General features: G+C 49.3%; 10 protein-coding genes across 10 annotated transcripts; 5 read left to right on the top strand and 5 right to left on the bottom strand.

The window, feature by feature from the left end:
• Positions 1 to 1,093: 1,093 nt before the first annotated feature.
• On the top strand, positions 1,094 to 2,174 carry LOZ57_003123 (uncharacterized protein; the record flags this gene model as incomplete). The annotated part of the gene is made up of 2 exons (XM_049252177.1): positions 1,094 to 1,153; positions 1,218 to 2,174. The coding sequence occupies 2 exons, from the start codon at positions 1,094 to 1,096 to the stop codon at positions 2,172 to 2,174; spliced, it is 1,017 nt and encodes a 338-aa protein (XP_049109060.1).
• Positions 2,175 to 2,434: 260 nt separating this feature from the next.
• Positions 2,435 to 3,342, bottom strand: DPM1 (dolichol-P-mannose synthesis; the record flags this gene model as incomplete). The annotated part of the gene is made up of 2 exons (XM_049252176.1): positions 2,435 to 3,068; positions 3,143 to 3,342. The coding sequence occupies 2 exons, from the start codon at positions 3,340 to 3,342 to the stop codon at positions 2,435 to 2,437; spliced, it is 834 nt and encodes a 277-aa protein (XP_049109059.1).
• A 344-nt stretch (positions 3,343 to 3,686) lies between these two features.
• LOZ57_003121 (uncharacterized protein) lies at positions 3,687 to 5,162 on the top strand (the record flags this gene model as incomplete). Its single annotated transcript, XM_049252175.1, has 4 exons — positions 3,687 to 3,732; positions 3,801 to 3,849; positions 3,896 to 4,904; positions 4,962 to 5,162. The coding sequence occupies 4 exons, from the start codon at positions 3,687 to 3,689 to the stop codon at positions 5,160 to 5,162; spliced, it is 1,305 nt and encodes a 434-aa protein (XP_049109058.1).
• Positions 5,163 to 5,242: 80 nt separating this feature from the next.
• On the bottom strand, positions 5,243 to 6,249 carry LOZ57_003120 (uncharacterized protein; the record flags this gene model as incomplete). Its single annotated transcript, XM_049252174.1, has 2 exons — positions 5,243 to 6,074; positions 6,134 to 6,249. 2 exons carry the CDS (start codon positions 6,247 to 6,249, stop codon positions 5,243 to 5,245), a joined length of 948 nt encoding a protein of 315 aa, XP_049109057.1.
• A 246-nt stretch (positions 6,250 to 6,495) lies between these two features.
• Positions 6,496 to 7,431, top strand: LOZ57_003119 (uncharacterized protein; the record flags this gene model as incomplete). The annotated part of the gene is made up of 1 exon (XM_049252173.1): positions 6,496 to 7,431. The coding sequence occupies one exon, from the start codon at positions 6,496 to 6,498 to the stop codon at positions 7,429 to 7,431; it is 936 nt and encodes a 311-aa protein (XP_049109056.1).
• Positions 7,432 to 7,837: 406 nt separating this feature from the next.
• On the top strand, positions 7,838 to 8,918 carry LOZ57_003118 (uncharacterized protein; the record flags this gene model as incomplete). The annotated part of the gene is made up of 3 exons (XM_049252172.1): positions 7,838 to 8,266; positions 8,345 to 8,496; positions 8,546 to 8,918. 3 exons carry the CDS (start codon positions 7,838 to 7,840, stop codon positions 8,916 to 8,918), a joined length of 954 nt encoding a protein of 317 aa, XP_049109055.1.
• Positions 8,919 to 13,362: 4,444 nt separating this feature from the next.
• Positions 13,363 to 14,635, bottom strand: SKS1 (Serine/threonine protein kinase; the record flags this gene model as incomplete). The annotated part of the gene is made up of 2 exons (XM_049252171.1): positions 13,363 to 13,991; positions 14,044 to 14,635. The coding sequence occupies 2 exons, from the start codon at positions 14,633 to 14,635 to the stop codon at positions 13,363 to 13,365; spliced, it is 1,221 nt and encodes a 406-aa protein (XP_049109054.1).
• Positions 14,636 to 21,570: 6,935 nt separating this feature from the next.
• On the bottom strand, positions 21,571 to 24,085 carry PRP4 (U4/U6 small nuclear ribonucleoprotein prp4; the record flags this gene model as incomplete). The annotated part of the gene is made up of 3 exons (XM_049252170.1): positions 21,571 to 23,060; positions 23,118 to 23,338; positions 23,391 to 24,085. The coding sequence occupies 3 exons, from the start codon at positions 24,083 to 24,085 to the stop codon at positions 21,571 to 21,573; spliced, it is 2,406 nt and encodes an 801-aa protein (XP_049109053.1).
• Positions 24,086 to 24,544: 459 nt separating this feature from the next.
• TMA7 (Translation machinery-associated protein 7) lies at positions 24,545 to 24,902 on the top strand (the record flags this gene model as incomplete). Its single annotated transcript, XM_049252169.1, has 3 exons — positions 24,545 to 24,566; positions 24,632 to 24,721; positions 24,808 to 24,902. The coding sequence occupies 3 exons, from the start codon at positions 24,545 to 24,547 to the stop codon at positions 24,900 to 24,902; spliced, it is 207 nt and encodes a 68-aa protein (XP_049109052.1).
• A 471-nt stretch (positions 24,903 to 25,373) lies between these two features.
• LOZ57_003114 (uncharacterized protein) lies at positions 25,374 to 26,998 on the bottom strand (the record flags this gene model as incomplete). Its single annotated transcript, XM_049252168.1, has 2 exons — positions 25,374 to 26,829; positions 26,880 to 26,998. 2 exons carry the CDS (start codon positions 26,996 to 26,998, stop codon positions 25,374 to 25,376), a joined length of 1,575 nt encoding a protein of 524 aa, XP_049109051.1.
• Positions 26,999 to 27,767: the final 769 nt, after the last annotated feature.

The following is a 27,767-nucleotide window of genomic DNA, read 5'->3' as shown; positions in this document are numbered from 1 at the left end:
GGCTCAGACCTTCAACGGATGTTGAAGAGAAGTCTCAATTCAGCCTAGTGTATCTTGGCATAGCCCCACCCTAGTTAGTAGGAGACGGCTCTTCAACATACGGTGAAGGTCTGAGGTTATGAGGCAAACGCCCTCCTTCAATTGTTGATATCAACACCGGCCGGAGTACCAAAAACTGTAACTTCCTTTGGTGGAGCTGATGCTTAGTAACAACCAGTGGGTCACGGGCCGCTTTTCGGCTTCTCTCGGAAGTACTCCTTAAGAGGTTTGAGGCATCAAATCCTCTTGCAACAGTACTAGTAGTAAAGAAGCCGGGCGTAAGAAGCGTAAAAAGACAAACTCAACCTACCATACGAGTGCCCACAATGGTGTAAATAATAATGGGAAATGCTCACCGGAAGAACCACTAGCTATGGAGATTAACTATGTAACCCACCCGTTTAGTTCGGTATTCCAGGGAATAATGTACTACTACTATGGAGTAGCTGGCGGTGGATAATCGTTTAAGTAGTAGTGGAAACTTGTTCCTTTGCAACCTCGGAAATACCTACGATGGACCTTGTTGCATTTGAGTGCCACCTTGAAATGCCATCTAATCTAAACTTTTTCAATCTCACCAAAAACGTCATTTTTTTAAGAATCATGTATCAAAGCTTTCAGTGTCAGCCTGATTGATTTGCACACCCATTATTGACTTGCAAAAATAAATCACTGCACCACATGTTTAAGTGGTTAACCCAGACTCATCTGAGTAAGTTACAGTAATGGATTAGTTTGCCATTGCCTAAAGCTGAATTTCCAAATCGCTTGATCCGGTCATCAATGCAACCTCCTTGATATATTCCTAGCCGATTCACATTTGCACTTTTTACAAGTGTTCAGCTGGTCCGAAAATTACCCGGCACAAAAGAGAGACGAGCCCCAAGGAGCCGTACATGCACGAGCAAGCAGGAATGGATCTCTTCTAACTATTTATAGTGGCTCATGTGCTCTAGGCCCCTCGGTGTTCCTTTATAACATATACGCACCCCCTAAAAAGCGATCATTTTCAAAAATTTTATAAATTTTTTACAAGGTTTTATCAATTATAAAAATGGCTTCTATTAATGATATTACTATGTCGTCGCCTTGCCCTGGAATCTTGCACAGTTATGTAAGTCGTCAATTGGTCTGTGATTGCTACGGGACTGCTAATTGGAACTAATACTATGTAACAGTCAGGACAACTTTCTGCATTTGAATACGGCAGTGGAAATGAAATTCCTAAACCCCACTCCCTGCTCTTTGTTGGTGGTCTCTATGATGGGCTCGGCACCGTTCCATATGTCAGCACCATAGCAAACGCCCTTAAGTCAACTAAATGGTCCGTCTTTTTCCTCCTCCTGTCATCTTCTTACAATGGCTGGGGCATGAGCAGCTTGGACCAGGACGTGAAAGAAATCGGGCAGTGTGTGAACTATGTACGACGGTATAAAGACAGACAGTGCAAAAACATGCCCGGGCTCGTTGTTTTGATGGGACATTCAACCGGAAGTCAGGATGTCCTGCACTATTTATATTCCCTAGATTCAACAGGGGAGTCGAAGCGACCAAACGTCGATGGAGCAATTCTTCAAGCTCCTGTCTCCGATAGAGAACACTTTTTACAACTCCTGAAAGATGGTGACACGACGTCAATGCCGATTTTTAATGAATTGGTTAATCTAGCAAAGAAAAATGTTGCTTCTGGTAGCAATAATACCATTCTACCGCTAGATTCTACTATTAAAGTGGGAATATCTATCCCTATATCTAGCTATCGATTCTTGAGTCTTTTTAGCCCAGACAGTCCCGACTCTCCCCAAGATGACGACCTCTTTAGCTCTGATTTAACCGATGAGCGATTAAACAAAACTTTTGGAATGATTAGACATCGGGATCTACTCAAAGGATCACTGATGGTGTTGTTCAGTGGAGCAGATGAATTCGTTCCCGACTCGGTCGACAAGGGCACGTTACTCGCAAGATGGGAGAATGCCACAAAACAAGGCGATGTATCTCGAGATATATGGAGCTCAATCAGTGGTATTATCCCTGGGGCTCTTCATTCGCCGCCCGACGGAGATGATAACTGTCCGCAAAGAGATCTTGTCTCAAGGGTTGAGACATACTTGAACAGTATTGAGAAGCCTTGATCGATAGCTGTTACTTTCACCATTGAAGTTTATTAAACACGAATATTTCTGAGAATTTACAGAGTAATTTGTAAATAATTACATCTTCATTAGTGTCTAACCATCAGAAACCATCGTTAAGATGTAGGCATGTAATATCTACTAAGAAAACATGAAACCCTTGTATTGTACATTTCCATTTCCCTAAACCAATTGCACCAGTTCGCCATACAGAAATGCAAAGAAGAAAGGGTATTCGGTTTCGTTCGACACGTAAGCCATCAGACCCGGAGCCAGAGTGTGAACACACCCTTCAGGTATTCCACGATTTCTTCGCCACCAAGCTTGCTCTCTCCGTAAAGGCGGTCGACAAAGGTAATAGGGCACTCCTCAACTTTGTAACCCATTGCTTTGGCGCGGACCATCATTTCCATCTGGAATGTGTACCCCTTGCTCTCAGTGATTTTGATGACTCTTTCTAGTACAGGTTTTTTATAGAGTCGGAAACTGCCGGTGAGATCGCTAACTCCTGGCATCAACATGACATCCGCGATCAAATTTGCCCCGCGCGATGTCAGCTTGCGAAACAGATCCCACCCAAAAACACCACCACATAGGTTGCCTCGATTCGCATATCTCGTTCCGGTGACAATGTCACAGCTAGTCTCCTTTTGGATTTTAATCATTTCTGGGATGAATTTGGGATGGTGGCTAAAATCGGCGTCCATAATAATCACGAAGTTTCCAGTGACAAACTGCAAGCCGTGAACGTACGCAGTTCCAAGACCGAGCTTTCCTTCACGCGGCTTTAGGACAATATGGTCTTCTCCCCACAATTCCTGTAGCTGCTTGGCTACTTCTTGAGTACCATCGGGGGATGCGTCGTCCACAATGATTACCTCCCAATCGAGCTCACTAGCAAGAAATGCAACGCGTTAGATTACTGAAATAGAAATTCAATTGAACTGGTTAAATAAATATTTGCTTACTTCTCGCGACACGTCTTTTCAATCAACCAGCAAATGATTGGCAAGTTCTTGCGTTCGTTGTATGTGGGCAGGATAATCGAGTACTTGTCTGCGGGTGCCATGGTAGCCGACCTGAGTTGACGTGTGTCTGGGATTTCGAGAACCGAGTTTTGGGGGAGAGCTTCAAGCGAGGGCCGGTAGCGAGGGCCACGATTGGGCATGCGGAACTGCCTATTGTCCACGTCAACCGAAGCACCAAACGCGAAGCAGCTCAAGAGAGAGACAGATCGGCCTCTCGAGTTGATGCTCAGGAGAGTTGTTTGTCTTAGTCAGAAGCCGCTAACTAGAGGGCTGGTGGTCCGTGCACTCACCGCCTGGCAGTATCGCGTGCTGGTGCTGCTGCATAGTATCTTGGGTAAGGAAATGGAACAGCCATGCTGCTTGCTGTGACTGTTAGGGGCAAATGAGTGTGGTTTCATGACTGAAGGATGCGTGATCGATTGTGTGAAGGTGCAAGTTAGAAGGCGCCTTAGGCACAGGCACAATACCTACACGCACAATCGCCATGGAGACTACGTCCTCCAAGCATCGGCGCAATGCATCCCTAAGATGTCCGTTTCCAAGCCATGTGTGATACTATTCACCAAGCTGGGCCTCTGTATAGCTAACTATTCTCTAGCTACACGACCCCGAAGCAGTACGAAAGGTCCTCTCGATATGCCAAATGAGTATGTGATTCTTTCTTTGTAAACAACTTATCTAACAGCCTGGTAGTATGGATTCTGAAGCCCCGACCCGTACCTCACAAGATCAAACACCTACTGCTGCAGGCCAGCCGACTTCTTCTGCCAGGAGTTCAGTGCTGTCGACGTTCTCGTTGCCAGTTCATAGGAACCTTTCCTTCTTGCTTCGTCCGGATATATATCATCCTCTAGTACAGTTGGATATACCGCCCGCGCTTCGTTCAGATTTCCCCAAACTACCTGAAAGTCCTTCTTTGCAACCACTCTTGCTGACGCTGGATGAATTACTAAATGGCGGGCACTTTCTTCTGGCTGCGCACATATCAGCACTAATATTGACATCGTCTGCTGTGTCTCCAAATGATCACGTAAACATATTCTCCCTTTTTTATACTCGTCTTGCATGTCTGGAACTCTCCGGAAAGACGTTGCTTGCAGCCCAGGAAGTAAAGGCAATGGAAGATCTAAGTTCTGCCTTCTACTATGTCGACGGTGATACCGAGAATCGCTCTCACCACTTGGTGCCGTGGCCTCTCCGTGTACTGGCCGTAAGATTACAGAGTATCGGATTTGGTGATGCAAGGAGAGGGATCACTGGCCTTTACGAGCTTGGGCTAGAAGCTAGGGGACAAATTTCGCGCCCGGAAATTGGGCATGAAGAAAAGGAGATGTGGCGGAGCCGGTTAAGCGACTTAGGAATTCGAGTTGTCAACGCCCTCATAGAGATGGGCGATTTGGACGCGGCACGACGGTCACTAAATAATATGCAAGCATCACAGAATAATGGCACAGGGATAGCGAGGATGGCGTTGCTATACCTAAGGATCGGAGATCTAGATGCAGCAAAGATTCTATTGGAAGCCTCGCCAAGGGTAGCTGGTGGCATATTGTACCCTCTACTGAGTATGGCTGAAGGCCGGTTTACCGATGCTGTCACTGAATGGAGAGATCTCTATAACGGCCCTGGTGGGAAGGATAATGAGGTTTTGCTAATGCAAAATCTAGCGGTTTGCCTGCTCTATGTAGGAAAGCTAAGTGAGGTAATGCAGCTAAGCTTTATTTCTCAAATACTCCTACTAATCAGTATCTGGGTATAGTCCCGGGAAATTCTTGAGACCCTCGTTGAAAGAAGTAATTCCTTCCAGAGTCTCACGCTTAACCTAGCGACCATTTATGAGCTCTGCCTAGAGAACCCTCACCACCTTAAAGTCAACTTAACTCAAAGGGTTGCGGACCAAGAGCCATCGAGACTTATCAGTAGGGAGCGGCCAAGTTCAACATTTAAGATAACAAACTGAAATTGGTTGTATGCCTGTTCATGTGCATCTCTGCAAAGAGACAAAATCCGAAGCTCACTTCATGCTGCAATTTGGTCTGCCTAGCTAGTTGGCACTTTCCGGGCCCTTATAACCACTTTATTGCCCTCTCTTTTCCATCCGAGGTTATGTTTCTCAGCAAGCTTTTCCCACGTGCAGCCATCCCTTTGGCCAGTGCAAGACTCAATCAGATACGCCAGGTCTACTGTCAAGTACGATTTTCCAATCGCTTTGAGTGCACGACGCTGCATGCTATCCGCCGCCCAGTCCATTAAGGTTCTAACGTACCCGTCGCCATGCTCTCTGGTTTTCCAGAATTGAACCCAATTATCATGTATTAGAGCGGAAATAACACGGTCGACTACCTCATGCTGGTAATCGATTGTTTCTCCTGCCCTTCGACGTAGTTGGAGGGCAGCAGCAATATCACCCTGGCGACAAGCGTAGTCAAGAATGAGGTAAGTGATGAATTCATGGAGTGCCGATGTCTCTAGGGGGTGTTCTTTTGTATGGAGGTGCCTTAGCAACCTTTCCAGTGGGGGGTAATATGAAGGCGGATGGCCAGCAAGAAGAGCCGTCCGGATACAGAAGATATGGACGTCCTGGGAAAAGTCCAGGGGCGTTTTTGAGGTTGTGGCGAGCATGGCTTCTCTCAACTTTCGGAGGGAAACGAGGATAATTGAAAGTTCCTGGGGAGCATTTGCAGCATGCGTTCTTTTTGTATCCGTTTTCCGAGCCATATTCACGGGTGGATTCTTAGTTGCATCGCCTGATGGATTTCTGGGTAGAGAGGCAAATGCAGCATCGAGATCACCAGAGTTATCCTTGCAGAACTGCGCATAGCGGTCCATGATGCAGCGGTAGTACGACTCCTGGGCATGGATATCAAGAAGCCTACAGTAGACTTGCCGTCAGCAGGCATTCTTCCCATAAGTTAGCTTTTCCCAGCATACGTGATGTCGCCTTTCGACACGAAGCCAGCCCGTTCCAGGGGATCTACGGGCCGCTCGAAGCGCTTCTGACGGCCCCATCCTGAGCTCGTCCGGCCATGCGCAGGTCGGTGGGCCATTTTCGCTGCGCCTGCTGGCAGCCATCCGTCCGTCAGTCCTGCATCGCCAGAGTAGAAGATGGAGAAGAGACAACCTCCTGCCTGTTGAGCACGTACCTCTTGTTTGCAGTGTTTGTAGCTTCAACACAGCTCACACCACCTCTGTCACCTCACACACACACACACACACACAACACTCTCTCTCTCTCTCCACCTGCGATCCTACAGCTGAGTGCACCTCTGGATGTGATCCCTGCCGCAGTTGAAATGGCGGTTGTCCAGCGGCGCCGTGTGAGCTTCCACGCTGAGGTGGATGCCACTGATGGCACGCTCCGCGCAACCAAGGCTGTGAAGACCACGGTGCGCACGATCACCTGGGATGACCTGCCACACTGGCTACGCGACAACCCGCATATCCACTCCGGCTACAGGCCTGCCTCTGCGTCCTTTGTGGCCAGCTTCAAGTCACTTACCTATGTTCATAACGAGACCGTCAATATATACTCCCACCTCCTCCCTTCCCTACTATCCCTACCCGTCTTTTTCACCATCTACACCGCCGTCTCCTCGCGCTACGAATCCGCCTCTTATGCCGATATCGCAGTCTTCAGCTGCTTCTTCGCCGGTGCTGCCTTTTGTCTGGGCATGAGCGCGATCTATCATACCATCTCGAACCACTCGCCGTTCGTCGCCTACATCGGCAATGCCTGCGATTACGTCGGGATCGTAGGCCTGATCGTCGGTAGTTTTGTTCCCAGTATATACTATGGCTTCTACTGTTGGCCGCGTCTGCAAATTCTCTACTGGTCGATGATCAGTTTGTTAGGCGTTGGCTGCGCCGCGGTTGCGGCGATTCCGCGGTTTCGATCCCCCAGCTGGCGGCCATTCCGCGCGGCTATGTTTGTCTCGATGGGGTTGTCGGCAGTTTTCCCCGTTATACACAGCATTGTGATCTTTGGATTGTCGGAGGTGCGCAGGCAGGGTCTGTCATGGCTGCTGCTACAAGGGTCCTTGTATATTCTTGGCGCGGTGATATATGCAGCGCGTGTCCCGGAGAGGCTGCGGCCGGGAAAATTCGATATCGTGGGGCATTCGCATCAGATCTTCCATGTACTGGTGGTGATGGCCGCATGCGCGCATTTCAGGGGATTACTCCATGGATTTGATTATCGGCATAGTGGACTCGCACCAGCGTGTGTGTAATGGTAGATATGGCGTTGCAAGGCACCATTAGAACGGCATAATACTAGTATCATTAACAGCGACTTCAGCTGTACATCCTCTCCTCTCTTCTTCTATAGCTTTTCGGCCTCGAAACTTGGCGCCAAACCTCGGGCTTCCGGGCCCAACGGTGTCGTGTCATTGGGCGCCCGCCCGGCAATTCTGGGCCTCGGCATCAGGCTTGCCGGGGTGAAACGCCGTGGAGCTTCACCGCATCGACAGAAGCATGATATCGTGCGATAGAAATATTGAACAGCACCGCACTGAGCTTTTCTATATTTTGTTTTCAGCGTCATAGAGCATTCTTCTGTCTTCCTCTGCAGTTCTTGTATATTCAAGGTACCTATTCCCTGCACTTTAAGAGCACAGAAATCCCGAAACAAACGCGATGGCACCTCAAGATCGCCTGGCCCAAGTGTCGTCGCACCTCAATTATCCTCAGGGCATGCTACATGGCCAAGTAGCAATCATCACTGGTGCTGGTCAAGGAATCGGCGCAGAAGCTGCCCATCTCTTTGCAAACGAGGGCGCTAAAGTAGTTGTTGCAGACCTTGATGCACGTACGTATCGTGTTCCTCCCATCAAGCAGACAGGAGATATGAAATGCCTGACTCTTTTGGGGAATATAGAGAAATGTGAAGCAGTCGCAAAGGCTATCAACGATGCGAGCGCTAGGCGAGCCATCGCTGTTGCGGGAGATGTTACCGATTCAGAGTATTTGAAGAGACTCGTACAGAAGGCCGCTGAGTTTGGGAACGGGAAGATACACATTATTGTCAACAACGCAGGATATACATGGGACGGCGTCATTCACAAGGTCCGGGTTGCCCCTCTTTACTCTGGAGGTTTACCAGTTGCATTCAAGTAAGAGGCACAAAGCTGATACCATCGACAGCTGTCTGATACCCAATGGGAGAAAATGCTTGCTGTCCATGCCACGGCTCCCTTCAAGCTCGTTCAACTCGCAGCTCCATTCTTCCGTGTTAAAGATGGAGAGCCCAGAGTGATTGTCAACATAAGCAGCACTAGTGGCATACATGGAAATGCGTAAGCTGCCGCTAAAGCCCCTAGACTACCAGGCTAATCTGCCTTCCAGAGGACAAGCCAACTATGCCCTCGCCAAAGCCGGCGTGGTCGGACTCACCAAGACCATCGCAAAAGAATGGGGCCCGCAGTTCGGCGTGCGCGCTAACACTATTGCTTTTGGCTTCGTTCTCACCCGTCTGACCCAGGCAAAGGAAGCCGGTGCTTTCATTACCACGCCAGAAGGGCACAAAGTTGCCCTTGGTATTCCCACAAAACAACTTTCCACCAAGAAAGGCGACGAACAAGACCAATACGCCGATATTCCCCTCCGACGGGCAGCTAGTCCAGCAGAAGCCGCAAGATCGATTCTGGGGGTTGTGAGCCCGCTGTTCAGCTATGTTAATGGTCAGACTATCATGGTTACAGGTGGACGCAATATGTAAACTGGATTTCGTGATTGCGCTGTTAATGAGTCAACGTGTGCCTGAGTCTTCTTTTCCAAGACGATCCTGGTTTGTATAAAGATACTCCGTAGAAGAACCAGTATTCGAACTGAGTATGCCGATCAAAGCACTTGTTAAGCCCGCCGTTTTGAAGTCAAATATTCGATATCTTATGCCCAATTCAGGCAAAGTGTCCCTTGAATATTTCTGACTCTTTCTTCAGCGAAGTGCCACGGATCACCACAAAGAGTTCGCCAATATCACACAGTAGATCATCGATTCTCCATCACATGCGTAGGGAAAAACTTTGTCAGTTTGAGATAGCATGCTACAGCGGCTCTTTTACTTGATCGGGATGGGTGGTAACACAATGATATGACGTTATCTCGGGTTGGGGGCCATTTTGAAGGCTGAAAAAGGAGTATGTAACGGAGCACAGGGCTGCATCTAGATTAAGTGTGAGGGTATTTATGCAAATTCAACCCCGAGAGTATGTGCACATAGTTTATGCATCATGCGGGCGAGACCCTCGTTTCAGGCCGAGGTTGAGAGTATGAGAAATCAAAGCAACACCAAACGTCTTGTTACGATCCCACGGCATATGCATGTCCGTACGGAGTACACACTTCGAAATACGGAGCTGCCCATACCAGTTGGGGGTGTCAAACCTTGATGTCAAACTATGCGCTTTCCGCATAGTGGTCAAAATACCAACTCTAGACGCTATACCTATAGCATGATGCCTTTTCTATACAAATTTACTGTCGATCAAGATACATTCGCACAGGAACTCTGACGTTCACATTTAAGAGGAGTAACATCCGTGAGTACGACCGTATCTGTCTGGATCATAATATAAGGAATAATACACGTCGCAACACCTGTCAAAGGCGGTAGATGGGCTCGTGCATCTCTTAAAACGGGACGAGGTAGATATACAAGGCAGGATGTATGTACTACATATAGTATGTACATACATACAGGTAGACAAAGGCATTTCCCTCCATTCCCAGGACAAAGGAAAGATGGTTACACTGCGCTTTGGCTCGAAAAGTCGAAAATTTTGCCTAGGAGCAAGGCAAGGAGAAGAAAATGGGAACCATTTCTGGGATACAATCACCACAAAACCGGTGTCTGTCAGTTTCGTGCGATCGGCAACGGTTCAACTTGCACAGATCACTTCGTCAAAGTCCAGTGTTACCCAGGCGAGGCCTTGTGAACCTGGCAAAAATTCCATAAATGGAAAACTATAGCCAGAGGAAATGGCGACATAGCTGTAGTGCAACAGACAGATCCATATTCCCTTTTGCCACAGCTGATGACTGTTTGACTGATGTGCATACTTGTCAATGGCAGGCAGTGCAGGGAGGCAGGAGGCAATGGCAAAGCACCTGGTTTGTACACTGTGCTCAGCCCAGGATGACGTCTTTTGGCTCACATTTAAGCCAGCCATTATATGGAGCATGAATGTATGTAGGTACATACATTATCTTGCTCTTTATTTTGTCCTTTGGCTTCTGTGTACAGCGGCAGCGTAGCTGACGCGGCCGCTTTGAGAAACATAGGACATACCATATGTTGAACAGCCTTGATGTTCCCCAAAAAATAGACAACTTGTTGTGGGATGAAACTGTCTGCTTCCATCAGCTATCAGACGCTGCATCAGTCGACTAGTCTCTGATGTAGCTAGTCGGCGGCGAGACAAGAGATTAAAAGTCAGACGGTTCATTTATGACCACGGGCTCCAGTTTCCAAGGTTCGTTTGCTTTTGTTCCCCGGTAGTACTTCTGTCTTTGGGCAAAATTTAGTGTACAATATAGTGTATATTAGTTCTGTCAACTGCAGATTCCATGAAAAAATAGCCAGATAAATAGTGCTGTTCTATCCAGTCCTTGTTAATTGTTTTGTAATTGTTGGTCTCCTACCTGGCAGTGAATCGACATACCGGCTCGCCCGTTTGCAGAGTGAGAAAGGTGTTTGAGCTAGCAGATACATTATTTGTTAGCTCTTAATGCGAAATCATATTGCACAGAACAAGACGAGCTGTAATAATCTTATAAGACGCGTGAACAGGCTTGGAGGAAGAGCACCCTCGGACTGGAATAATAGTAACGGTTCAACATGAAAAGAAATTAAGACGAAGAACCCCCTTAGAGTGTTCTGGGGGCTCTCAAAATCAACAAAGGCCCGAAATAGAAATCAAGCGTACCGAAAAATACTATGCAGGTATATTAAAAATGCCAAGTATCTATAGAATGAAGAAAACGTCAAGGAAGTATACCCATCATAACATCAACAGCCTAGAAAAAAAATGAGGGTTAGCAAGGATTTCATAATTGTCTTGAGTAGATTTTCATTAACTCGTAATTTCATACCCGGTGGACAGGGGTTGGGATATCATATGAGCACGATTGAGGTGTTCTTGGTTGGAGCTCAGAGAGCACGGCTGCTGCTCCTGCTTAGCAGGCGGGTGACTATGTCGTGTAGCAACTCTCCATGCTTCCAGACTCGATCAAGGATTGTCGGTCAATTGATACCATCACTTGACCAGCCGCATGAGTCCACTGAGAATGAGAAAGCTGCATGGCCACGATCCCGCCAGCCGGACGCAAGCGGAATTTAAGGCAAGGATTCATTCACATCGTGCCTCGCTCCCGAACAGGGAGCCGGGTGATGTGTCAAGCGGGGAGTCATCCATCGAGCCTGGGTGTCTGCGTTCCCATGCGCTTGGGAAGAATCTCCCGTATCGCGTCCCGTCGTTCTTGGTCCGCCATGGAGGGCCGGGAATACGATCTCAAATGAACTTCTGGCCGGAGCCACGCCAGTTAACCCATGCAGACGAGAAAGCACCAATGTTGACGGGGCAAACTCTCACGTTCACCGCTAAGAACACTCGGCTGCGCCAGCTCTAGATCCCAGCAGAGAGGAGCAGGCGGCTCGAGCCTCCCCCGACAGCGGACAAAGATGCAGAAAGGCTGGCAAGGGGGAAGGAAATGGGGGACATTTCTCTCACGTCCCATCCACATCGCCAGAAACGACGATGCATGCTCGCATCCGCAACAGGAACCAAGTTGGGCGTTTCAAGGAGGTGCAGATCGCCAAATCTTGCCTGGTTTATTCCGTCTTTGCTAGCCAAGGCGCGAGCTTTCGACGCCCTTGGGATCTGGACACCGGGGAGGGCCCGCATGGGAGGACGCACGTATGCGGTGGTGGCAGGGTGGACGTCGAGGCGGGACGGATGGGCAGCAGGACATGTCAATCTTCGGAGACGTGCATTAGCAGCACGGAAACGAGGCGAGCTCACAGGCCAGCACTCTGGTTTGGCGTTTTCCGGTGTGGATTTCTTGTTTGCCCGGCCGATGAAACTGCCGTTGATGGAGAGGTGTGCGGGACGGGAGATAAGAGAGACAGAGAAAGGCGGCCGTGCTGCGCCAAATCCACCGTTCGTTCCTCCACCAGCGCGTGTACACATAGTTACATCGAAAGCTAAAGCCAATATCCGACCGGAGTTGCGCTCGTAGTCTCGGACTTCCAGCCAAACAGGCCAGGCTTGTTTCAAGTAGCTCGAAGACCACGTCGTTCCAGGATAGTCGTCGTTTTCTCCGCCTGCGCCGAGTGAGGGGAGACTTCTAGCGGTACTCCCGGCGCGCAGCATCACAACTCCTTGCGGAAGGTCGCAGGTTCGATCGCCGGGTCACGGTTCGCACGTAACTCACACCCCAGGTAACAACGTGTTACTTGCTGGGTGGCTGACGCGGAGGAGACCGCCCGAAGGTTAGCTGTCGGAGGATCGGCGATGGCGAATTTGTCGTGACGAACTAACTACTAAGTTTGGGTGGAATCTACTTGACTCAGGCTTATGAGATCACTTCGGCGGACACAGGATCAGCTAGATGGAGGAAACGAGGCAAAAGAAGGGGAGAGACAGAATGGGTGGCTTCAGTGTTGGCGAAGTGGCTAATCTTTTGGGTATCAAAGTAGTAATAACAGATATAGAACTCGAACAGCTTAAGGCAAAACACGCCGAATCCGTCTAGCAGGAAAACCCAGAACATGTAGGCAAAACTCCAGTATGCATCCGAACTTCATTAATCAGTCAATCCATCCACCCGGCCCAATGCAAGACGTCAACCGAAAATCAACTCCCAAGCACGCAGATCAGAATAACAAAGGGGAAACTGACCACCCCAAAGGTAATAAACGACATAGACGAAAGATATTACAAATAATAGACGCAAGCAACAGAAAATATGTTCAGTGAGGGTGGCATGCTGTTACCGTGATAATCGAGCATAGGTGTCCTCCAAGGGTATACAAACGAAAAAAAAAACAATCAAAATCAAATCTTTTCGCTAGTTTTCAAATAAGAAAATCCAAGGCTATTCCAACTCCGTTCCATGGCTGAGCAAGAAAAGAAATTCGTTCATTGAGATAAAGAGGGGGCTTAGCACACAGCCACCTCGGGAGGGCACTGGCGAACCGCAGGCTTATCAACCAAAGGAAACAAAGAATACCAGTAGTTGGGCATAATGATTGGCGCAGCGAACTTGAATTGCGCCAGCTGACCAGGAGGGGCGTATTCCGAAGACGAGGACGAGGACACGGATGAGTCGTCATCCGTCAACGAGCTGTCGGACACTGCAGAGCTGGAGTACTGTACTTCGATTGGCTGTGCGGCTGCCGGAGAATAAGTGTCGAAATGCATGTAACCGAAAGGGGCCTTGGCATATCCATAGCTGACACACGGGGATGGTGGCAGATGAGAGACTCCTGAGATAGGGCGAACAGTGAGTCGCTGGCATTCGACGACCAACTCGCGGAGCTCTGGCAGAGTAATCCGTTTTTGAGGGTCGCATTCAAACGTGCGTTGCGCGATCGCATTGAGCTCAGGAGACAGAGGCAGAATGGTCCGAAGGAAATCCCGATTTTTGAGGAAAGCATGGAACGTTGAATCTTCAGGAGATGCCTTCTTCCACGGATTTCGACCACAGCTGAGGTTAATAAGAATGACACCGAGGCTCCATACATCATTTGGAGCAGAAGCATATGGAAGAAAGTTTGATTGTTGGCATTCTGTAGTTCTTATCAGCGAGTTCCTTTTTCCATACAGCAGCAAACAACATACCTGGCGACATGTAAAATGTAGATCCACAGCCAAAATCAGAAGTATAGGATTCAGTTGTGGCTAGTCCAAAGTCGGCAAGCTTCACGGTCATCCCATTGTCAGTCACTAGAATATTTTCAGGCTTCAGGTCCCGATGGTAGATCCCAATAGAGTGGCAGAATTCCACGGCATCCAGTATCTGCAGGAAAGCCCGTTTGGCAAGGTAATCATTGCCCACAAACTGGCCTCGCTCCGTGATATTGGAAAACAGGTCGCCTTCGGGGCAAAATTCAAGAACAACAAAGGTGCAATCAGATGAATCGAGGATTCGTACTAGAGAAACCACGTTGGGATGGTGGCTGGCAAGGTGGTGCAGCTTGATCTCCCTTTGCTGAAACTTTCGCTGTCGTGGGTCCAGGTTGGATTTATCCAATGCTTTGACAGCGTAGGGTACTTGCGTTTGGATGTCGATGGCGGAGTATACCACTCCATATGCACCGACACCAAGTACACCAGTGAGCTCCAGCCGATTCGCAAGTAGTAGGCCCACTCTATCCTCTGGTGTTTCACAAAAGGAGACTGGAGGTGGTGATTGTGGTGGTGTTGGGAGCATGGTAAAGTGGCCAGAAAGGGAATGGAAGCAGGATCAGATGTTGATGGGACGTGGTAAAATGCCGAAAACAAAAAAGGTCCAAGGAACGCCTCCAGTAGATTGTGAGTGCAAGTTGTTGAAGAGGTCCAGACAGAAGAAATAAAATAAGGATCCTGATCCTCGAAAGAAGGGTATGGAAAAAGTATTGCAGGAATTCTGCCGTCGAGAATGTTCTATGAATGAATGGAAACCGGGAAGTTGCCCAAGAGAGAAAGTCCAGCTGCTAGGGTTGTTGGGATTGAAAATGTTCTTTTAATGCTCCACTGGTAATAAAGGAAGAATGTATTAATAGGGAGAGAGGAGTAGAATAATAATGAGAGGCCGGCGCGTAATATTGGGAGGTGGTGTCTAATGTTGAAGAATGGCCCGGTGATAGATCGGACGAGCAGGGCAAGGGAGAATAGGTAGAATATAAAACGGCGTGACTTGCATGCTACCACGCAACAGCTGGAATGGTGGTGACGAAAAGTATTGGACGCTAAGGTATGTCGTTGAGGAGGTGGAGGCGAGTTTTAGGGGTGAACAGGTTCGCTTGAACTTTGTTTGCCTTACTCGTCGTTCCTCCGTTGGTCCTTCGTGGTCCTTAGGTGGCCCGGAGAACGGCGAGGCGATATGGAGAAAAGATGCCGTCAAGAGCCGCAAGCGGTATAGCCCGAAGGTCTCAGGATAAAGTCACGGAACATGGGAGGAGAATGGGGCAAGCCGAAGGTTGAACCAAATAAGGGCACAACTATAAGACGGAATTTGCCTGCCGAATCTAATTATGATCGCAGTTATTATTACTTATTCTTCTGCATTGCTGATAACAAGGCGGAACCAGGCAACTCAGAAAGGAATCAATAATAATCAAGGGCAGAGACCTTCCCCAGCAGTGGAACCCGTGAAACCCTGTTGTGTCTAAGCACTGGCTTACAGTCGAAAAAAAGTAATTTGTCGCGCCTTGCTACTGGTCTTTCCAGACGGCAAAGGTCTCCATCAAGAAACATTATTTTGCTATTCTTTTCGTTACATAACCGGATCCTCTGTTCTTGTTATGCAGGGTTTTTTTCGCTTAGAGCCAATCAGTTTGAGGCTTGTGGATGAACCTGGTCTGGACGGAAGAGAGCATAACTAGCGGCCCCTCCCCCCCTTCGAGACCCAACTGGGGCGTGGGTCAAACAGCCGGCGGAATGGCGCATTGAGAAGCCTTGCAGGCTGGTATGGAGCACAGCAGGAAGAGTTGACGTCGTAGCAGCAGCAGCAGCAGCGGTAGGACGGAGCAGAGGCGATGCGTGCGCACAGGAGTATTCACAGACCCGCCGGCATAGTTCGGGCGTACCACTGAGACTACTCCGTCCTCCCGTCGTTACTCCGTATTCGAAGATTGTCATCGACGTCTCCACCCAAATAAAAAAAGCCGGCGTAATATTGTTATTGTTGTGACGAAACACACAGGCCAACGTGTCCGTCTTTCGCCAGCGCTAAACCAAAGCCAAAATACGTACGAGACCCTGATGGCCAAGGGGCACAATTTTGATTACTCATGAATCAGGAAACCCATGATTTGCAAAGCGTCGCCATCCGATCTGCTTTGTAAGGCAGCCAAACCAAGCAGGTCGCTAACTAGCTTCAGTGGTTGGATGTGAGGGCTGAGCGCTGACCAAAACACTCAGAGTTTAGGAGGGCATCCAATCAGGCACCAGTTTTTTTCCTGTGAGTCCTCCTGAGAAGCCTGGGGCGAGGTGACATTGATTGGACAGGGAAGCCTGATAACAGCCAGCAACAAGGGTGGTTTGTGGAAATTTTCCCTCAACGATGGCGAAATCTGGCCTTGCACAGCTCCTGGCTAATCTTGTTGTTGGGTGTATGACAGGCCCAGAGGCGGGGGGTGGGAGGGCATGGGCAAGTGTGGACAGAGGTGTCAGAGCTAAAAAAAGAGTGGGCGATACCCTCGCGTCCCGGCCGCCTCTGGTGCTTGGGATTTTGGAGGCGAAGGACTAGCTAGCTAGTGGGTGGCAGCGCGTCGGTTGGCGCTGTGGCCAAAGCGTGCGTGTGCGGGAGAATAATCGTAATTACGCTGGAGGAGCTCCATCGCCCCCGGCCACCCACCAATGGCTGAGCGGACGCCAGTCGTGGCCGGGCGACGCATGACGCTAACATAAAAAAAAAAGAGAATTTGGTCGTGATTCACAGATCCATGTCGAAGGAGTCTTCCTGCTGGAACCCTCTTGCGACCGGGCGCGTTCGTGATCGTCCCTTCAACCCAACCGCCGTCCCCCGTCCTCCGGCTAACCATAGAAACTGCCGGAGAAGGGAACAAGTCGTGCTTCTGGTCAGCTCGGCCGGCACCGCACCGCTGTGTCAGGCGTAATTCTCAGCACACTGCCTCATTATGCACGTCATCCCTGTCCCCTGCTGCTGCGCTCGGGCTGAATCTTACTGGAGATTGGCGATCTTCACGCGCGGCCCTCTGCGTGGGCTCGTGCCACCCCCCAACTGCCCACTAGCTGGTTTCTGTATTTGCGCTGCCTGCTGGGGGTTTTCTCCGGGTGGTGGTGGGGCCAATAATTACGGCGCGTGTTCGGGTGCAAGCGCCTTTAGAAGATGAATAATAGTGGTATGGTGATGGTGAGCCTAGCAGGCGATGGCGCCAGAACAGTTTTGCGGTGCTGATGGTGGCGAGAGGTCATGCCGGCCGGGCGGCCATTTGGCCGACGGAGTACGGAGTACGTGGTCACTAGCAACAGTGGTGGTGAGCCATTGTCAGCCCACACAACATCATACTTCCTTCAACCTCCTCTGCGACTTCGTATTATACTGTGAATCAGAGCCTAGTTAGGGCTCTGCGGCTTGCCCAAGCCGGCAAGCTTTCGATGAGCGCCTGGCTTGTCCCTCACAACCGAGATCTCAACCGTGGACAACGCAGCTCCCGATTCACCGTACCCGCTGTGGAGCATGGAGACGATCCAGCCCGAGGCTGACTGCACGATTGGATGGTGTCGAAGGATGCTATCCCCAAAACATCCAAGCCACTCCTCTGCGCCATCGGGCCAGAGCCCTCCGTGACGTTGTCGGCCCCCAAGACCAGATGCCATTTCTGCGCAATCTGTTTCCGGTACTGAGTACAGAATATTCGGTCTATTAGCATTTGTTCTGCACTCTTCCGCCTGATGACGCGAAAGTCCCTTTGCTCCAGAAGATGCCGGACGAAGCTCGAGCCTAGTGCACAGACTGACCATTGCCATTTGGGCGGAGGCACTGTACCGCGTCGCAGCTGCCACTACTCCACACTACTACGCAATAATCAAATAACAATCAGCATCGTCTGAGCATGTCGTCCCTCGACGTCCCACGTCACTCACGGGGCAGAACTGGGGGAGGCCCATCCGGGCGCCAGGGCGGCATCAGAATGACTCCAAGACCAGAGAGAGGCTGGGAGCGTGGCTGGGCAAGCGTCCAATGGCCGGCGAGACCCGCAGCGGCGCGAAGCCGGCAGTGAGAGCGAGGTGCATCGCAGCGACCGGGCTGCGCAAAAAGGATAAAGCGCGTTGGCAGCCAGGATTGCCGTGGAGCGGCCCGTTCGTGTGTTTTCCAGAAGCCTTCGCGGGTCAGTTCGCTTCCGGCCAGAAACGGCGCCCGCACGTGACTCACTGCCAAGCCTGCGATCTCCGAGTCTCACCCACGACGCCCGCGGGCTGAACGCCCTGCCCTGCCGTGCCCGCCGTGACTCGCCTGGGCCCCGGTGCTGATTCGACCTGGCTGAGCCGTTGCGTGTGCGCGTGCCGGGCATTCCATGCAGCTCAGCGCCCCCTGTCACCCCCCCTCCTGGACAATCGTCCAGGCCTGCTGGCTCGGAGCCTTCTTCCCGAATCGTCGTCCCTGTGACGAGGGAAAAAAGCAAATTGTGGTGAGCAACCCAGCGTGTTTCTGGTCTTTTTAGCTACAAGCCACCAAGGAATAGCGCTGTGATACGGAGTACTCCGTACGCAGCTTCCAGCCAACTGCCCTTCGTGAGCGACATCAAACCTCGTCTTTTCCGCCGATGGCGCTTCGTGCGAGGCCGTCCTGCTAGGCGCCTTGTCTCGCTTGTTCTGCCGATTCATCTACGCATTCAGCGTCATCTGGCGCCCTTGGCCCCTTTTCCTTCTCACCGCTACCTGAGATTTTTCGCATTACTCCACAGACGGGCAACAATCAAACCTACATTACATGTATGTACGGGGCACATGGGGGCACTTATTGATGCTGGAAATGAAATATATTATACGGAGCACGAAGTATCGATGGTTGAAATGCAACTGTCTGAAAAGATATCTTTGGCCAAGCCTATGTTGGGATGATTCGGCGAACGAAGTGTGGTGTTATTGGTATGCCAATTTTGAGCTTTCTGGGGTTCATCCTCCACCCGCCAGGAATCCAGACGATATCAGAGCTCTTACCCCTGATGTGTGCATAGACCTATAGCGGGCGGGTTGCAGGATGCTGAGACCTTGTTCTTTCGCTCCTTGTGTCACAGCGATCGACTACGAAATGGAAAGCCACTTCGTTCCAATAGATGTAATATTTGGCTGACCCCCCAGGGGCCACAGAAACGAATCCACGTTTCTTGGGCGGTACTTATCACATGCAGTAGTAAATAGGGCCTGCAAGGCTTGAGAGTTTTTGATGTTGCTTGAGCCCATCCATTCACAATAATACTCGAGATCATCCTTCTTTTGGGATCCTTGATCGAATGACATGTATTTGTGTGTAGATCATGCTCCATGAAACGGAGATCTGCCATTCCGAGCAAGCCATCTTCGGAGAACGAGGTACCAGGATTAGGGAGCTTGGTTCTGGCGTTCCGTATCCTCCGTCAGTCTCCCGGGATTATGGAGTCCGCAGGTGTGTTTCAAGGCAAGAACGTCATAGCACGGAGGAATGTAGGCGAAACATCCGCACGAAAGGCATGGAGATCCCTGGAAATTTCATTAACGTTGAAACTTACTTGAGAACATCTGTTGATCATATTATATCCTTTCGCTTCCTGAAATCACCTCCATTATAGTGATTGAAGGTCGCTTCCACGATTCAACGGAGTACTGACGGGCAGATTTGCAAAAAGATCAGTAGCAGGCGACTGGGATACCACGGCGCCAATTTCGCGGAGCGGCGGACCCATTTACAGATCAACCTGAGTGAAATAATATGTATGGAACGGGGTGTATCCTGGCGCTGGTTTCTCGCTTCGACCTGAGGCGGCAATAATCGAGCAATATGTTTCTGTCGAGCGGTGAACTATTGTTCGAGCTCAGCCTGAGTCTTGCTTCTGACTGCTAGTGATTGGCTCCCAGCAGCAGCAAAAAGGAGCGGGAGGAAGCCCATCTAGTTGGTGCGGCGGCGCGCCATCCTACCGCAACTAGTTAAATATTTGAAGGCCGATTCCATAGCGGAGGAAGTTTATGGCAGCGCCAGACGCCGCTCACCGCCGAATGACCCAGCAAATTTTTGCACTTGTCTGAGGCACGAGAAATAAATCGAGCAATATAGCTCTGGGTCTGGAATCTAGCACCATCGGTTCCGCGTTTCCATCTCAAGCTAGCCTGAACAAGAATAAAGCTGGGGATGAATGAGTGGTCAACCAAAATTCTCTCAAGACCTTTTTTTTAGGGAATTTTTTTTTAGTCTTTTTTTATCCTCTGGACGGTAATATCAGACAAAGAAAGCAGCAAACCTTGAAGAGTCGCCTCTATCAGATGGTTACGAAAAAGGCTCGAACGGCTAGATTTCGACCACTGAGAGTCTGATGCCTCTTCTTGGAAAGCGTTGTTGCCTGCCGCACGCACGCACCCACACAGCTGCTATTTTGTCATTATGTGCATCATCATCATTATTATTATTCTTCCCTTGCTTTGTGGCGGGGGCGGGATCACCGACGCCAAAGCCCCCTCCAGACTCTGTGCAGTGGAGTCTAATGCGCGGTTTTGATACAGCCGTTCGGCTTGGACAAGATATGCCGTGTGTCATACTTTTCTTCTAAATATAGCCGTAGCTGCACAACTTCGACAGCGATCGCCCATAGCACACAGGAAGCGCCTCCAGTTCCGTCCGTTGCATAAGCATTATCAAGTTCCTACGGAATATCCGTCAGCTGTGCGCCCGCTACTGTCTCAGGAGATAGGGGGAGAGGGGGTTTTGCTCTTCTCTTATCATCATGCAATAATCAGCTGCAGGCTCCCCTAGAATCGGCCGCGCTGTCTTCTGTTTGATGCATTGCCCTTGCGTGTGCAACGTGCAACCTCTTGCGTAGTTCTATGTAGAGTACGGAGTAAGGATTACTCTCATGTACGGAGTATGTAATATGTACCCCTATGCAGATCGTCACAAATAAATCTGATTTCCTGTTGTCAATGTGGACGGCGCCTCACGAAATGGTGCAAAGGCCACCCGCAGTTCCCATCTTTGAGCCGCCGGTGCCGAGCGTCCTGCAACGGAGTTGAAACCAGCGGATAATCACTTCTCCCCTGATGTGCGATGTCGTGCCACCTCAAACTATTACCTGTCAGCGGTACGATAACCACCCTGGCCACCTATCGCTGGCCACAAGCTCCAAACCGGCCTGCAAGGCATACTCGATTGGCGTTGAGCTGGTCGTGGCTCAACCGCAGAATATTTCTCCGGATTGAAGTTGGTGTTTGTACTGATATTGCTCGGGGAACATAACGCGTATGGAGTACGGGAGTACTAACTACACTACATGAAAATATCGAGCTAAATGATATTCAATCCTTTTATTGATGCTGCGTTAACAAATGCAAAGTTCCCCCCCCAGAAAAAAAAAAAAGATTAGTCTCAAATCCCCAGCAATATTTTCCCCTCCGCAATGTATGTAAAATGCATACTCCGTACATAAACCATGAACTCTATAGCACTCCATATCATGACTTACTCCTAGCGATGAATGGGTGTCTGAGAGCTTCTGAAGGAGTGCATCTCTTTTCTGGATTTACGCTTAAACAGCGATCCAGCAGATCAATAAACATATTGATCTCCTTTATTTCTGTATCACTGAATCTTGCCCCTTTACCCATAAGCCGCGACTTCAAGTCTCGGGTTGGTTTCTTGAAATCTAATATTTTCGTAACCATGCGCCCCGTTATCTTGTCCTCTTCGACGCTGCGAAAGTTCAGCAATTCGTCAAAATGCAGTTGTGTAAGTGATCCGCGGCGCAGGAATTTGGGGGGGAATTTGCCCCGGCATTCCATCATGGAGCGTAGCATTTGATTGTTGCTGCGACCTGTAAAAAGGATCTTTCCCGAGTAAAGCTCAAAGAGGGTGCACCCAATAGACCAAACATCTATTGCATAGTCATACGGAATACCAAGGATGATCTCAGGGGCCCGATAAAAGCGACTGACAAGGTAGGGAGTGATCTCATTTTCGGTGATCGGTGATGCCGAGCCGAGATCACAGAGTTTGAGAAGATTCCTGTTCTCGTTTACAAGCAGGTTGTCTGGTTTCAGATCGGCGTGTAAGATGTTGCATTTGCGAAGGAGACTCAGTCCAAGAAACATCTGCTGAGCATACGCCCGAATAGCGCGAAGATTAATGCCAACATCTCGACCAAACTTCTTCAAAACCTCTCGGAGATTCATGCTGAGATTTTCAAATACCATGCATAGATGCCCCTTATGCTCAAACTGTCGGTCAAACCGGATAATGTGCTTCCTGTCCTCTTGATCCGCAGTTCGCAGAAGTTGTAGAATCTCAATTTCCTTGAACCCTGCTTTGCGCATAGTATCGTTGTTACGAATGATCTTAACAGCAACGAGTCTTCCAGTCTTGGAATCCGTAGCACGAACAACCGAAGAAAACATCCCCCTACCCAGGTTTTGCTGGACATGATACCGCCCATTAATCAACTCACCCAGCATGACGTTATAGTAACCTTCAGGGTCATCCCAGTTATCCATCATACTCATGTCGAGTTCTTGTGGTTGAGCGATGCTCGGTTTAATGTTGGTCACGGCATGATCACCCTGGTTCGTGGTTGCTGATGACTCTTCCGCAAACATGTCATCGTCATCATCCTCAGCAAACATATCAAACGGATCTTTGGCCCTCATTTGGTTGGGCTGGTCTATCGTTGGCTCTGGAATGAGAATTTCTTGTCTTGTTACCTTAGTTTCATCATAAGCGCTAGCAGACATATCCTCGCCAAAATGGCGTTTATCGTGCTTCATCTTTTCTTGTCTCATGTCTGCCGTTGGGTCGTAGTCAGCTGCAGAAGGCTCTTCCCTTTCCATTTCACTTCTATTTTGCAAATCAGTGTTGGCAAGATCTTCATCTTGAGAAACATGGAGATCTGTGGGAGAAAGGGCAGTAGAGGTATCATCCGGGGTTACGATAGGCGACTGTTGACGAACCGCTTAGCAAAATGTTAGCATTGACCTTCAAAAGAAATATGCAATAGACGTTATAATACCTGCAATCTCATCTGTAGAATTACTACCAGAGGCATTTGTCGCAGTAAATCCTGTCTCAGTTCCAATTTGAAGGGCTTGGACAAGGAGAGGCGTCGCTTGACCACGATACTTAGCTTTGATGGCTTCACGGCGCTTTCGCCGTTGTTCAATCAATGCGGTGTCATCAATGGGCTCGTGAGCAGCCTCATCTCGCGTAGTATTGTCTCCGCAAGCCTTAATGCTATATGATGGTTAGCAGCCTATTCGTGGAGGACACATGAGAAACGACTCACCCATTCGAGGCACTTGGCTGGGCCGCGGAAGTTTGCTGCATCTGGGTTCCTCGATGTTCAGTTTCTTGCCTGGATGTTTGAGCGCTAATAGAGGGTTTTCCTCGTTCGCTCACTGACTGTTCTGAAGATAACCGTCTCCCTTCACGGTTTAAACGACCCTCCGCTGGCCCAGAAGGGGGCCCTTGTCCCTCGATTCTTCGGTCGTGGTCGTCCGCGTATCGCTTTTGTTTCCTCGACTCATAGTATGGCGACCGACTCCGTGTTCTGGGACGTTTCTCAGAGCGCCTATCGTAATCATCATTGTAGGAGAGTCGATGCCTATCGTATGAATCGCTCCGGTCATGATCATAGTACGAACGACGATTTCGGCGTGAATCACTTTTACTGTGGTACTTATCATCGTATCTAGAAGCTAGGGTGGTCCGGCGGCTACCTCTGTCGTATTCATAATCATCCCGCCGTCGCTTTTCGCCTCTCGACGAGCGATACGGTGAGCGAGATCTCGATACCTCACGACGGCTGGACTTTCCCACGGAGCCAGAAGATTTCGGAGAATGCGCATCGTTTCTGGTGTTACGGTCAACGATTATGCCATTAAGAGAAGTCTGCGACGTAGTTGCCTTCGTATCTGAGCCCGACTCGATAATCTCACCCTCCGAAGGAGTCGACGAGGCCCTCGACAGTCTCGATGCCATAGATCTCCGTCGTAGTGTCGGCGAAGGGACACCGCCAAATGTATCGAGCGGAGCTGATTATGTGGGATGCGTTAATTAGCAAGGGCTCTCAGTCAAAGGCGATGATGGCTTGGGTGATGGTGAAATATCCAACCCGGCTAAAAATACCCCTCCCACGCGCTGATTCCAGAGACCACCATATAGGAAGTGGGAGTCGTGCCGATAAAAAAGGCGTGTCGATAGGGCGATGGCAGCTTTGAATTCTGCGGTGACAGCAATGTTGCGTGCCAAGTTGGGAGTTGATGCTTCGTTTTAGGAGTGAAGCCGCTAGCCTGGCTACCTAACCTGTTAGCTGAATACGGATAAGCGCCCGCCATCTCATCACAGGCGGAGAGGGGCAAACTTCACAGTGCAAAAGTCTGACCGCCTGTATCATCCACCGAATAGATACCTTTTCAATAGCGCTATCTACAGGCAAAGATGGGTGGTCAATCCCGAGAAGGTGGGATTTTTGAAAAAAACCCCTTTTTATTTGGGATGACAAGCTAACGGATCAAATACCTAAAGGCGGCAAAGTCAAACCCCTCAAGGCTCCCAAGAAGGAGAAGAAGGAAATGGATGACGACGAAATTGCCTTTAAAGAGAAACAGAAAGCAGGTATGGCCTGGTTCTACTTCATGTGTTATTTAGGCTTATTTAGCACCATTACTGTTGCTGTTTTGAACCTGACCGCCGTTCATCAGATGCGAAAGCCAGAAAGGACCTGGCCGACAAGGCGAAGGGCAAAGGCCCCATGAACACTGGCCAGCAGGGGATTAAGAAGTCAGGCAAGAAATAAAGTGACTATTGTTGACTTATCGAACTGTCGATATAACGTTATCATAAACTGTACCCGGCCTCGCTAAAGTCGCTAAGGCCGTTCCTTATTTTATGTCTTGAATACCCTAGTGCGGCGGACGGCGATCTACTCTATGAGCGTGAGCAGAGCGTTTAGTTATTTACTTAGAAATGGGCATTTCAGTGCACATTGTGTTTCTTTTTCTTGACATAAATAATAAATGGCCTATCTCGAAATGAAGAAAATATGTACAAGATTTCAGATACTTAAGAAACAGGTCAAAGAAGAATCTTCCAGCCGATTCGGAACGATATGTGAAAGAAAAGAAAAAACTGTAATTTACAGGAAAAAGAGTCTCAAGAATGGCCCAAAGTTGGTGTACAAGAAAGTGAATCATGATACATTTCATGACATAGCCGGGTAAACGACGCAAATTGGAGAGAACCACAGAAGGTACGAAGAGTCAGCACATCAGCCGGTGACCCTCCTGATCCACAGCCCAGAGGGTTCGCAGTAGTAATCACCCTCGTCCTTCTTCTTATATGCCCGATGAAGTTTCAATCCAACATCGTGCTCTTCTTTCTTGATATCATCAAGTTCGGCGTTTAGGCTCTTAACAGATCGTGTAACCTCAGCTCTAGTTGCCATATCGTACGTAATTGAACTTGGCTGTATAACTTGGTTCAATTCGCTAATAATTGTGTCAATATTCACCCGTCTTCGAGAGAGATCACGAAGCTTGGCCTCCATTAACTCAATACGGCTATTTGCCTCCATCTCAGGAGGGCTTCGTGGCAATGACTTTGAAGTAGATGCTGATTGTTGGGATGGTGTAGGTTTAAGAGCTGTCACTTTGGTCGACTTCGCGGTCATATAAGATGAAGGTTCTGGCTGTATAGTCTCATCACTGCGTCGTGGAATCCGTGGCGGACTGCCTGCTCCGGCAGTCATTGATCCCGGGAAACTGCGCTGGCTCCTCGTTTCCTCGTCAAAATGTAGGATTCTGGCATTGGAGTAGTCTGGTTCTTGCTGGACATCTTGAATACGAGCCTCACTACGCGAAGCGTAAGGCTGGCTCGGTAATTCCTTGTTTAACGGTGGCAAATCTTTTTGAGTATGTGTCTTGTTTGCCTTTTTTAACGTTTCAAAATCGAACGAGTCGATCTGAAAATGGGCATTTTCTGGCTTCGCAGACGGGGTTGTTGGGTGGGTCCTATTTGTGGCAGATGAAGTTTGCACGAAAGGGTTACGGCTATCCTTTCGCGGTGGTGGTATGAATGGTTTTTCGGCTGAAGGTTTTCTTGATGAGATTGGGTTCAGAATGGTGGACCTGCCACTTGCGCCTTTCCAAGGAACCCGCATGGGTAACGGTGAAGCTTCCACGTCTATTCTTGGCGTTTGTTTACGCCCTTCTTTTCCATCTTTACCTCGAGTAAAGAAGGCAAATGGATGCTTCTGCGCAGACTTGATATTCAGGAGGTCCCCGGGAGAAGCTTGGGCGAATTTTCCACGCTCACTATTAGTTGGTTCGCCAGAAAATTCGTCCCACCTTGTTTCCCGAATTGGGTCTGGTTTGTGAATAGCAGTCTTACTGCCAGTTGCTTCTACAAAAGCGGCTTGGGATTCGGGGTGGATGCCTTGGAATGAACTGGTATGCTTGTCGTCTTTTTTTGGCAGGGGGACAGCGGGCGAGAATGTCTCGTCAATAGGGGATATATCAGGGCTGTCGGCGCCTGCAGCAGAACGATATTGAACGGGTACAGGAGATATAGGCGGCGATGCATCCGTATACTGGCTATCGCGGTACTGCGAATAGGGACCAAGACGCACACTCGAATAAGTAAGGCGACTTTCCCGTGTATAGTCTTGAGTTGAATATATTGAGGAGGCAACGCGGTCTTCACGAATCGGAACTGGAGATCCAACACTTAAGAGAAAAAGTGAGCAAAATTCAGAGCGGAAACAGATGTGACTCACTTTTCATGAAATGGCGGCCTATACGAAGTGTGAGTATTGTTTGCTTCTAGCGATCGCGGGGCTATTCCTCGAGGTCCCGCCATGTGGCGCGCGTATTGCGGAGACCCGGAAGCAGCCATATTGGGAGGGTGGCTCGCCTTCCACATCTCGTACCCTCTAACACTCCTTGCTTAAGTCAGTGAGAATGCAGTGGGAAGCTTGTCATGAAGATGAAGTCACATACATATTGATGGAATGAGTTCAAGAGTTTAGGTAAAGTTCCTAGACCAAGGTCCAACAAAGACAGGATAAGCGTGAGCTCAAAAGATTAGAATCAAAAAACAAAGAAATGAAAAGAATGTAAGTGCTCTGGAGAGGCCGTGCGTGAAATAGCCCCTGTTAAGTTGTCACGAGAGAAGCACAGAAGAGAACCGACGCAGTCATGATCTTCCTAATTCCACAAGCATATGTACACTGAAGTAAAGGAGTGACAATAAAATAAAAGAGTGACATCAGCGTGGTCGCGACCAATGATAAAAGAATGACAAGCCCGCAGCGATCTTCGTAGACTCGCAGGTTGGATGGTCTGGCGGCCACTCCTTGGTACAACGCCCACGCCATTCCAAACACCGCGCCGGGCCCCTGTCGGCTCACCTGACAGGGCGTTGGCGCCATCAGGTGACCCTACCAAAATCCTGGTGACTCAACGGTTGGTGGCATCTTTTCCAGGCTGAACGTTCATGTCAAATACCCCGCCGAGGACCTAGAAAAGTAACTAACTACGGGATATGTTGCAAATAATTGAAGTTCCTCACGTACGGAGTAGTTAGTTACTTAGTTAACTGGTCCTTTGAAATTGTTTGATGAGTCAAGGGCTACGGAGCGCTTGACGGCAAAGTATTGCTCCTT

The sequence above is a fragment of the Ophidiomyces ophidiicola genome (assembly GCF_022830035.1).
Source record: "Ophidiomyces ophidiicola strain CBS 122913 chromosome Unknown scaffold_9, whole genome shotgun sequence".
Lineage (NCBI taxonomy): Eukaryota > Fungi > Ascomycota > Eurotiomycetes > Onygenales > Onygenaceae > Ophidiomyces > Ophidiomyces ophidiicola.
Note: the sequence above shows the minus strand (reverse complement) of the source record. Positions and strands in the feature narration are given on the sequence as shown.